Source organism: Durio zibethinus, chromosome 23 (genome assembly GCF_047325235.1).
Source record: "Durio zibethinus cultivar Kanyao isolate XHJ-2024 chromosome 23, ASM4732523v1, whole genome shotgun sequence".
In the NCBI taxonomy this organism is placed as follows: Eukaryota; Viridiplantae; Streptophyta; class Magnoliopsida; order Malvales; family Malvaceae; genus Durio; species Durio zibethinus.
In genome coordinates, this window is record NC_143184.1 from 1943214 (window position 1) to 1954252 (window position 11039).

General features: G+C 35.8%; 2 protein-coding genes and 1 pseudogene across 6 annotated transcripts; 2 read left to right on the top strand and 1 right to left on the bottom strand.

Moving 5' to 3' along the window:
* The first annotated feature begins 3555 nt into the window (after positions 1 to 3555).
* On the top strand, positions 3556 to 6243 carry LOC111313886 (putative polygalacturonase). 2 transcript variants are annotated; one of them, XM_022914735.2, is made up of 6 exons: positions 3556 to 3633; positions 3992 to 4327; positions 4737 to 4857; positions 4991 to 5165; positions 5253 to 5323; positions 5428 to 6243. In XM_022914735.2, the coding sequence occupies exons 1-6, from the start codon at positions 3595 to 3597 to the stop codon at positions 5706 to 5708; spliced, it is 1023 nt and encodes a 340-aa protein (XP_022770470.2). In that variant the 5' UTR covers positions 3556 to 3594; the 3' UTR covers positions 5709 to 6243. The 2 variants fall into 2 exon arrangements, with proteins under 2 accessions (XP_022770470.2, XP_022770469.2); XM_022914734.2 differs by lacking the exon at positions 3556 to 3633 and having other exon boundaries at positions 3812 to 4327.
* On the top strand, positions 5762 to 6271 carry LOC149512082 (putative polygalacturonase pseudogene; annotated as a pseudogene).
* A 34-nt stretch (positions 6272 to 6305) lies between these two features.
* Positions 6306 to 10971, bottom strand: LOC111313887 (mitogen-activated protein kinase 4). 4 transcript variants are annotated; one of them, XM_022914736.2, is made up of 7 exons: positions 10675 to 10971; positions 10273 to 10503; positions 9518 to 9647; positions 8670 to 8807; positions 8191 to 8523; positions 7267 to 7450; positions 6306 to 7009 (listed from the first exon to the last, which is right to left on the bottom strand). In XM_022914736.2, exons 2-7 carry the CDS (start codon positions 10437 to 10439, stop codon positions 6837 to 6839), a joined length of 1125 nt encoding a protein of 374 aa, XP_022770471.2. In that variant the 5' UTR covers positions 10440 to 10503; positions 10675 to 10971; the 3' UTR covers positions 6306 to 6836. The 4 variants fall into 4 exon arrangements, with proteins under 4 accessions (XP_022770471.2, XP_089608986.1, XP_022770472.2 ...); XM_089752860.1 differs by having other exon boundaries at positions 9518 to 9830; positions 10675 to 10880; XM_022914737.2 differs by having other exon boundaries at positions 10273 to 10518; positions 10675 to 10834.
* Positions 10972 to 11039: the final 68 nt, after the last annotated feature.

Sequence of the window (11039 nt, forward strand, 5' to 3'; positions counted from 1 at the left end):
TCTTGTTTTTTATTCGTGTATATAAGTTGATCGAACCGAACTATATTAAATTATTATTTCTTGTGTGTTTGATTTATTATTTAATTTTACTTTTATTGGTGTGATTGGATTTGAATCTTTTAGCCCAAAAAAACATCCTACGATGAAATTATCATTGACTTGTTGGAATATAGCTTTTAACTAGACAGATAATAATTTGATGAAAATTTTCCTATTTGCAGATTGAGAGTTGTTTCAGTTGGCTACTCAACTTTTTGCAGATTAAAGTTACGACGTCACATTCTTCGGCTGATACCTGTCTCCACAAAACTAATTTCATATCTGCATCATCCATCCTCGACTTCATCAACTTCGGGTTTCTGTGGTGTGTGTGTTTGCCTTTTGTTTCGATGAGCCCAGTGTTGAAAATTTCTCTAAATTAAGATTGAGCAAACCCGTAAAGGGTATGATAGGAACTTGGACTTGTCCGATCTATAACTTCTTGGGCCTATAACTCGACCCGTATGTCAAAATAAACCAAACTAAGCCTGTTTTCAATATTTTAAAATTGGGTTGCAATGGGCAATTGAGTCTGTTTAATTGTTATTTTTTTAAAAAAACCGAGATACATATTTTCACTAAATGCATCTTATTTTGTCACTTACAATATGTTTGGAAGGTGTTTGGGATATTTTTGGATTCAAAGTATATTAAACATTTCTTTCATCGGAGATTGTTAATAATAGTTAAGAATATTTTTTATTTTTAAATCGAATTAACATATATAATATTATATCAGTTCGATTACGTTATCATTCGATTATATAAATTTTTTATATTTTATCAATAAATAGATATATCAAAGTGCTATCAATTCAATTTTATTTTATTCTTACATTCTTATTTTCTTCTTTGTTTTAATCATTTTTAGTCTTGATTTCTTACTTAGAACATCAAAATACAAACGCAAAAAGCACATTTTATTTTTATCCTAATTGTTTTCTTTCTTTCTTTATAATTTTAGGTTTCGGTTTTTTATTTAAATGTCAGAGTATAAATATAAAAATTATTCCTTACATTTATCCTTCCTTATGATTTCAAAATTTAAACTCTTAGCTAGAAGCTCGACACAAATAGAAGGGAAGAAAGAAAAACTATTACTATAACATTTGCTGCTCTACATAATTTAGAAGAAATTAAGTGAAATAAATATGTTCAAAACCTCCATAACTCGATTCTCTTGTATGAAGAATTTAAAACTATGAATACTACTTTTAAATACATGTAAAAGAAACAAAAGCAAAAATCCTTTCCTCTCCTCGATTCTATTGCCTTACTTTCCAATTCAATTACTCCACATTTTTCCCCTTCAAATTCCCTCCTATCAATCTCATAACTATAGAAAAAAAAAACAAATAAATAGTTAAAAATGAATTGATTTTAATTATCGGGAAATCTTTATACAATCTACTAGAAATTCACATGCATTTTCGATATAAATATAAAATTCAAATACAATGTACCATCGAAGTGGTTCACCTACACGTGAAACGCACACATTATCCTTGATTGGTCGTCTTTGTTGTGAAGGACAAACATTAAATGATTCCTAGTCTCTCAATTGGATAGGAAAACTCCAAAGTCCAAACGTGATTCGACATTGCCACTCACATGCCTACTATAATTAGCATCTTAGGCTTGTTTGAATTTTTTCATATTTTTATGCTTTTTATACGATGTGATTAAATTCATTGAATTCAAATGAAAATATTAATGAAATTAAATTAATATAAATTTTTAAAAATTTTTTTTATCACAATTATAATAATAATAATAATATTTTATTTTATCAAAATTAATATCACCGCTTATTTAAATAAAAACCTTAATTTTTTTACCTAGGAGCTCCATATTTTAGAGAGTCCAGTTAGCTCCCTACATGGACCAAAACAAGCCGAAAAGGAAACTGTTACTTGGACGAGACAAGTGCATTTCTTACAAAAAGAATGGGACTCATGTGAAGTGCACTCTTGGAGATAGAAGAGGCCAAAATGGTATTTTTTTCAACCATAAAAGGCCCACTAATTGGATTTTGTACATAAGTTGAAGGGAAGGGAGGACATTCAGATAAACAAAATTTTAACAACAATAATGAAAATCGAGACCGTTTAATTCTATTGTTTACGTGAAAACAATACCAATTTTATGTTTACGCGATGGCATTGAACAAGAATCAACAACATTTTGAAAGGGAGTTGGTTGAAACTTGTAAGGAAGAGAAACTTGAACCATGACCATGCGATTATTACAGAATGGGGTTTGGGCCGTAAAATCGGACGGTGTTTTTTTTTTTTGGTTTTAAGAGGGCAAAACTTTATAACAAAGAGGAAGGGAGGTGATTGTATCACGGATCAAAATTTAAGTTTTGAATTTACGTGATTTTAAGATCTAGACATTTATTTTTTTGATGTCTCAAATCAATTTATCTATCATGATTCATATTTTTAAGAGGTATTATTCGTTTTGATCCCTTGATCTCATGATTTTATCTTACAAAAAGTATCTCATAAGAGTAGATGATGTGAACACTTTTATATTTCAATATCTTTTTTATTTTATTTTATGTAAGATTCAAGACTCTTCTTTAAATTCGTGACAGTTGAGGTTGAATCTCGCCCTTATGTCTTCTTAAGACATTCTTAGCCACTAGATCACGACACCGGACGGACGGTGTTTGATCATGCTTGAGATGCCACCCAACTAATTCTGGTGGAAACTAGAAAGAATGTATGTTCTAGGTGGGTTAGTAATGATGATGGAGAGAATGGAGGGAAGGGACCCACTGATATTTTCATTGTTGTCCCCCCTTGTTTTTTCGCCCGTGAAGTGGGTCGGCAATGGTGGTGGGGGTGGAGGGATGGGGTAAGAGGCTCACGTGATAAAAATTTTGATGCTAACTCCAAGAAAGTGGACTGAAGAAGGGGACCCATTAACTACTTTCTAACAGAACCGGCCAAGCAGCAAAAAACAAACTCCTTTTTGTGTCCGCAAGACAAGAAGAAAGGTCACGAGCCTAAACGTTTTTTTATAACAGCCCCCAATTGCAGCCGTACTTTCCTCGATGGTTCTAACATCGTCACTGCCCCTGGCGCTGTGTCTGTTTGGTAAGACGGAAATAGTGGATGGATTTGGAGAGTGTGTGGGAAATAACATGAAAGGAAAAAAGAATAAAAAAAAAGGTTCCAACTTTTGCTCTTTATACCAATGGTCCGACCTCTTCTAATGTTGCAAATAAATCAGATAAAAAAAATGGTGTTCCAAATTTGATTGCCTGGTTCTGATTTAGCTGACAATGTTAACTAGCCACAAATTTTCTTTCTCCAATTAAAAAAAATTAAATATTCGATAAATTACTTTCTTTATTCTCTAAGCAGAACATTTTGAAAGTACAATCAGGATAAACAATGCTTTGCTTAGAAGCAGGACAAGAAACCCAATTGCTGAAAAAGTGAAGCTATCCACTTTCAACAGTTGAACTCTTACCTTATAAATATATACATCATTTGTCCCTCTAGCACATCATACAGCAAGTTCTAATCTCATCATTTTCTAACAATGGAGTTGTTAGGCATATTGAGTCCAGTGAGAATTCAAGTAAATACCATTTACACCTTTTCCCTTCTTCCTTCATTAATTTACAAACCAAAAACAAATAATGCGTTCTCTCCATTTCATTTCAAAACAATGTACTAGAGTTATAGCTTCCAGGAGGTGGTTAATCACTTAACAGTCCATTTCTCTGCTTTATATATTCTTGTATTTAAAATAGTCATTGTTCCTTGACATGCTCTTTCTTGTACTCCCATTTGTCCCTTCTGTTCATACCCAAGCTTCTAACTTCCCCTTAACAATAAAAGTCATACAAGGCCAAGTTAATTAGCTCATCATTTCCTCATGAGTTCTTCTAATGGGTACTTACTTTCTCTTCTCTGTTACCTTCTTGACCTTGCAGGTGACCAGGATAGCCACAGTACTTGTTTTGGTGGCATTAAGCTTAGGTCTAAAAGGAGCTGAGGCCAGGAAAGGAAGGATATTGGAGTCGTTTGAGTACACAGCTATAAGTTGCAGACGACACACTGCATCAATAACAGATTTTGGAGGAGTCGGTGATGGGAAAACATCAAATACTAAAGCATTTCAGGATGCAGTTAATCATCTGAGCCAGTATGAGTCTGATGGGGGGGCTCAGCTATATGTTCCTGCTGGACAATGGTTGACTGGGAGCTTTAGCCTCACCAGCTATTTCACCCTCTATCTTGACAAAGATGCTGTTCTTCTTGCTTCTCAGGTTTGATTCGTTACGGCAATTTCTTTTGGGTGAAAGTTACATGAAATTTCACGTTCCAGGTTTTTGACATGAAAGATATTGGTATCTTTCCAGGTGTCACTTCAACTAAAATTGGCAGATCACCTATAGGAATTGAAATTAGTCTATTGAACTTGAACCTAACGAAGACTCTGAAATCCAAAACATGGACAATTTCACTTGTTTATTGATTGCTATAAACACATTTTATGTGCGAAAATCACGGTCCCCTAATTTTCTATTACCATTTGTCTGTAGGTGACTTTGAATCATGAATTAATGATAGTATTAGTTAACCTAGACAACAACCAAAAAGAAAAAGGCGAAAGCAACAGCGTTGGTCCATTTTATCTAACCCCTGCTAACTCTTATGACTAACCAATTGGTTTAGGATATGAAAGAATGGCCTGTTTTGAAGCCTTTGCCATCGTATGGTCGAGGAAGGGATGCACCTGGTGGAAGGTTCAGCAGCCTCATATTTGGAACTAATCTCACTGATGTCGTTGTTACAGGTAAATCTTTAAACCGTGATTATCAGCATCATTTCAAGCTCATTAAGTCATAACAATATGTATATAATGACAAAACTTTGCAATATTTAGAAAATTAATGGACCCTAAATTTATAATCCTGCTTCATTATCAGGGGCCAACGGTACAATCGACGGTCAAGGTGCATTCTGGTGGCAAAATTTCCACAAGGGCAAATTGAAATACACCCGACCTTACCTAATCGAATTCATGTACTCGGATAACATGCAAATTTCCAATGTAACGCTGCTCAACTCCCCATCATGGAATGTTCATCCAGTTTATAGCAGGTAAACATTTTATGCTTTCTTCAATCACATCCGTCCACGTGGAAAAGACAGACATGATTAATTCTTGGTTTTATTTGTTTGATGCAGCAACATTCTTGTACAGGGCATTACCATCATCGCTCCTGTCACATCTCCAAACACGGATGGAATCAATCCAGGTATTGATTTTTACTTTCAAGCCAACAATATATTTTTTTTCAGAACATTACTAGTATTAACTTGTCAATCTCTGATTGTTGTTCGTTTTTAATTTGATGGTCAGATTCTTGCACAAATGTTAGAATTGAGGACAACTACATAGTCTCAGGGGATGACTGTATAGCAGTGAAAAGTGGTTGGGATGAATACGGCATTTCATTTGGAATGCCCACCAAACAATTAGTCATCAGGCGGCTGACATGTATTTCTCCTTACAGCGCAGCCATTGCGTTGGGAGCGAGATGTCAGGTGGAATCCAAGATGTCAGAGCAGAAGACATCACTGCCGTCCATACAGAATCTGGGATCAGGATCAAGACTGCTAGAGGAAGAGGAGGATTCGTGAAAGACATATACGTGAAAAGAATGACTTTGCACACCATGAAATGGGTGTTTTGGATGACAGGAAACTATAAAGCACATGCTGATAATCACTATGATCCCAATGCGTTGCCGGTGATTCAAGGGATCAACTATAGAGACATTGTGGCGGACAATGTGTCGATGGCTGCCAGATTGGAAGGAATTGAAGGTGATCCATTTACTCAAATCTGCATATCCAATGTCACAATAGGAATGGCAGCAAAGGCTAAGAAGGTGCCATGGACTTGCACTGACGTTGAGGGGATCACAAGTGTAGTAAGCCCTCAGCCATGTGACCTATTGCCTGACCAAGGACCCGAGAAAATCACAGCTTGCGACTTTCCAGCAGAGCCTTTGTCCATTGATAGGGTGGTGCTCAAAAGTTGTACCAATAGGGTGAATTATTAAAAGCGATTCATCATACATGGATGTGTTTTATTATAGATGATCCATTTAAAACTGCTTGAGAAATTCTTGTAGTACAAACATAACTGCATAAGACATCTAAACTTTGTCCAGCACATTCTTATCATGCCGAAATTTTAGAGTACAGAAGCTATGAAATCTTTTATGTTACAAGTAAAACAAAACCACTACCACCAATTCAACTTTATAATATGCACAAATTTTTAAAGTAGTTTCATGACAAGTAAAGAGTGAAAAGTTATAGAATTAGCAGTTTCAGCACGCTAAAGCCTTCATGTATTTCCGTACCCAAGAAAGCGTACATGACATAGACTGAATACATGCTCTATGTCTGCATATTTCTAGTTCACTCCTCAAGATGAAATGAAGTAATAAGAGCATCATCGGCTCAAATAACTAATCTCTCTAGAGTCAAAAGAAGAGCCTCCTCCAACTAGAGGTTGAAGCCCATTCTGATGAGCAGGACAACTGATAGCAATTACACGAGACCTTCCCCTCACAAATTCTATTGCTGCAGGCAGCAAGAGATGTGAAATGAAAGTTGAATAAACTCTCATTCTGTTTAAGAGTATTCTAAGCTGAGTCTTTATCTTTCTAATCTCAAAGGGACTGATGAGTCCTATATAGTATTGCAGCAAACCATAGCCACTTAGGTACACTTCCAGGCATATACAACACATAGTCCTCAATGATTTGGGTCTGGATTGAATTTTACAGATTCTCTATAGATAAGCTCCTTGATATCTTCCTCAGTAAAAGATGGTAGCTCAAAATCAAAACTGAAAGGCCTTGGGCAAACAGGCTCCTCATTGATGTCATGAAGAGGTGCCAAGTATGGGTGGGATAGAGCCTCATCGACTGCGACAAACAATAAAAAGTTGTTAGCAAGTGAAGAAAAGGACCTTAAGGTGATGGAGAAAAAAAAATGGCGAGGGAGGGGTAGAGGACAGAAAGTGGTGATTTGGTTCCATGAATTAGCATCATGCAAATTTTCCAATGCTTGCTCAAAATTAAGCACAAAATAGCAATTTGTGATTAAAACAAACTTATCTGAATCTTAAATCCATCACAATGTTAATGTGAAGTAGCAGTAAGAAATCTGCAACCAACTATACCTGTAATGCGCCTATGTGGATCAAAGATGAGCATCTTCTCTAGCAAATCAACAGCACCAGGTGACATGTTAGGAAATCTAGCAGAGAAATTTTGCCTTGGGTACTGCGGAAGCTGTCTGACATATCTTCTGGCATTGTCACTTCGAAGGAACCCAAGACTGGAATCATCAGGTGAACCTATAAGCTATTCCAGGGAAAAGGAAATTCTGTACAATTTAGCATACTTCGTTCAACTTCCATCAAGATAGATAAGCAAAAAGTCAATGCCTTCAGAAAAACTGTGTTTAGTTTTCCGGAGATTTGAAAAATATCTACAGCATTTCTTGGGACACAATTGTCCATGGTATTCCAGCACTAACAAAAGAACATGCAAATTAAGATCACACAGGAATGCAGAGTCGATGTCAATTTTACACAATTAAAAACAGCTAAGTAAAGGTAAAAGGCGGAGGAGAGATAGGGTTAAAAGGCAAGTCCCCAGCCAATGTTCTTCCTCAATTCACTGCTAGAAGCTACAGCTTTCAATTTTAAAAACAAAGGACCCTTCTCTCCCACAGAAAGGAGTATCATCTCCCACAGACAATCATAAAACTCATTTCTTGGAGATCTTGATTTTCTATCTAGTCCTTACAGCCTATATGCTGAACCATCTAACCTACTTGTTCAAAGGTAGCATTTCTCGGATGACCATGACTATTGCTGGTTCCTTGTTAGAATTCAAGATTACGCAATTTCACTGAGGAAGCAAAATTCATCTGCAAATCTCACAACCAAAGGGTCAAAAGCAATGGGCCAAAACTTACAACAAAATGACATGGTAGGATGCAATTAAACGATCTCCGGACTACAAGAAACAGTAAGATGTTAAAGAGCATCTAAAGAGTTTTCTGGTAGTTTCCTGCAAGAAAATTCTAAAAAACATACCTCAGTGATAAGCCTCAGCTGATGCACATAGTCTTTCCCAGGGAAGAGGGGTTGTCTAGTCATGATTTCACCAAATATGCAACCCACCGACCAAATATCAATTGCAGCAGTGTATTTAGAACAATTCAGAAGCAATTCTGGAGCCCGGTACCAACGAGTAACTACATATTCCGTCATGAAATCAGTTTCAGATGTTGTTCTTGCAAGCCCAAAATCTCCAATTTTAAGGTCACAATTTGCATTCACAAACAAATTGCTGGGCTTTAAATCACGATGCAAAACATTTGCTGAATGTACATATTTGAGCCCTCGTAAAACCTGATATATAAAGTACTGCAAAAGTAGCACTGCATAATCAACAATGCTTCCAGTTTCTAAACTGCTAAATATAAATCATACTATATTTCTAACTAAATATGACAACAAACAGTAGGAATATCCCGGTATATTTTATAAGTGGGAAAGTATTTGATACCAACCCGACAATGATCATCTGTCAATGGTTGGTTGGATCGTACGATTTGACTAAGATCAGTGTCCATCAGTTCATAAATGATGTACACATCATTAAAGTTCTCCCTCTGTGGAGGCCGTATGATGTCTTTGATGGCAATCACCTGAAGAAGAAAAAGACCGACAAGTAAAACTATAATTCCAATATCAGAGATTACCTACTTTAGTAGAATCTCATGTCATTATTGAGATGAAGAGATACGAAGTGGAGGAACTTTGTTACCCAAGCCTAAGAGTAAGAAACTAACACAAAACCTGTCCTCAATGGGTTCCAACGACAAAAGCATCAGTCAATAAAAAAAATCTGATAGGAACATTTAGTTAGTTCTTTGCACAAGGCAAAATTAGTCTGCCAATTTCATCGAAGAATATAAAGACTGATAACAGCAATTTTTACAAGATTTAGGAAAACCCTGGTTAGATAGTGACTTCTAATATGCAAACAAATAAGGAAGGTTTAAGCACAATATCATAAGATTGGCCCTTGCTTAATGGTTAATAGTTACTAGGGTATAAAGGTTATCTTCACAAGGAACTCAAATCAACAGGAAGGTTAGCCCAAATTTCTATAATTACACAAATTGGGACAAAAATGTGGATATTGTTTTTGTCTCCCGTTTTAAGGACGGTCAAAACCTTACATGATGGAAAGAAAGGAAATGTTTCATCTCCTCAGATTGTTTTGATGGCCACAGCAACCTCACCCTTAAAGCAAGCGAGGAGTCTAACAATTAGGAGTCTATTGACTTAAACAACAAATTGACATGTCCAACAAATAGGTGAACAAGCGAACTATAGAGCGAACAGAACTTACATTCTCATGATCCATGTGACGAAGAAGCTTGATCTCTCGCAATGTCCTTTTGGCATCAATCCTGTTGTCAAATGCATTACCAATTTTCTTGATAGCAACCTCCTCCCCTGTCTCTGAATTCATAGCAGAACTAAGAAAAAGGGAGCGAAAATCACATGTTAGCTTCACATTATTAATAACATATAGACAGTAAGCCTAACAAACAGAATGATAACTTTCTTTCAATCTCCTCAGCTGGGAAGTTGGTGCCTAGAGTCATTCACTTCAAGGGGGCCCTAAATTTGCCAGTTTAATTTCATTAAAAGCAATCACACTGCAAAATACAGATAAAAATGCTAATGAGAGCCACACTCAAGTGTTACTCTCCATCCTACATGAAGTAACCAAAGGTAAAGATAAATCATTAATTCACCACGAAAAGTGTGATTATAATTCACTCAAACAAACAAACAAACAAACAAAAAACAGAAACAAAAGAAAAACCACGTAGCCTGTATTATCATGCTAATGAATTCCAATCTTTAATCTGAATTAAAAAGATATCAATCTAAAAATACAGGCCTTAATATTGCCAAGTTCCCATCGAAGCATGTAAATAACTTATTAAAATCAATAAACTTGAATTCGAGAAAAACAGTTATGTAGAACCCCGAGGGTAAGACAAACCCAGGTCATGAAATAAACAAGAAGTCAATCAAAATAGGGACTTTAACTGAAACAACGTTAAAAGAAGAAGAACTAAAAAAATTTCTTACCAGACAATACCATAAGCACCACGGCCGACGGGGCGAATAGGGGGGACGTATTTTCTGGAAACTTCGAAGAGGTTACCATAGACATTGTACTGAACATAGCGTCCACCATGAGTTGATATACCTCTCAAGCTGTGATCCCCTGAGAAAGAGCTTGACTCTATTGACATGCTTTCTGCATCCAAATTTGAAATAACCCGAACCCAACTCGAACCCGAAATAAAGAAAGGTTTTCTGCAGCAATAACAGCTAAAATTGAGAGAGAGAAAAGGAAAAAGGTTAGGAAATGGGGGCTAAATTTTGGGAGAGCGTGTTGGTAGTTGTAAAGTTCCCTTTTTCTATATATATATTTTTAATTTCCTAATGGATTTGCTAGTAATGAATTTTTCAAAGATGGGTGTGAACCTTTTGGAACTGCAAAAGCTTGAGTCCCCGTGAAGATTCCGCCTTTCAGATACACCTTTCTGCTTTCGCTTCTTTTTTATTTTCTTTTCTAATTTTTCCTCTGTTTTCTCTTTCGATGTCTTTCCAGGGTAAAGAGCATATGGTTTTGTAGTTTTCCAAGGAAGGTTTAAGGATTCTTACAGGTTTCTAAGATGTCGCCAGTCCATGGTAAATTTTGGCATTTGTTCTGCATTTATATTTTCTGGATAAGATATGATTTTTGTTTAAATCCTTTCATAGTCAAAGTTGGTTATTCTTGTGTTCGCAATCAAATCAGCATTAGATTTTTAAATTTATTAATATTATTTTTAAAAATAATTATATAA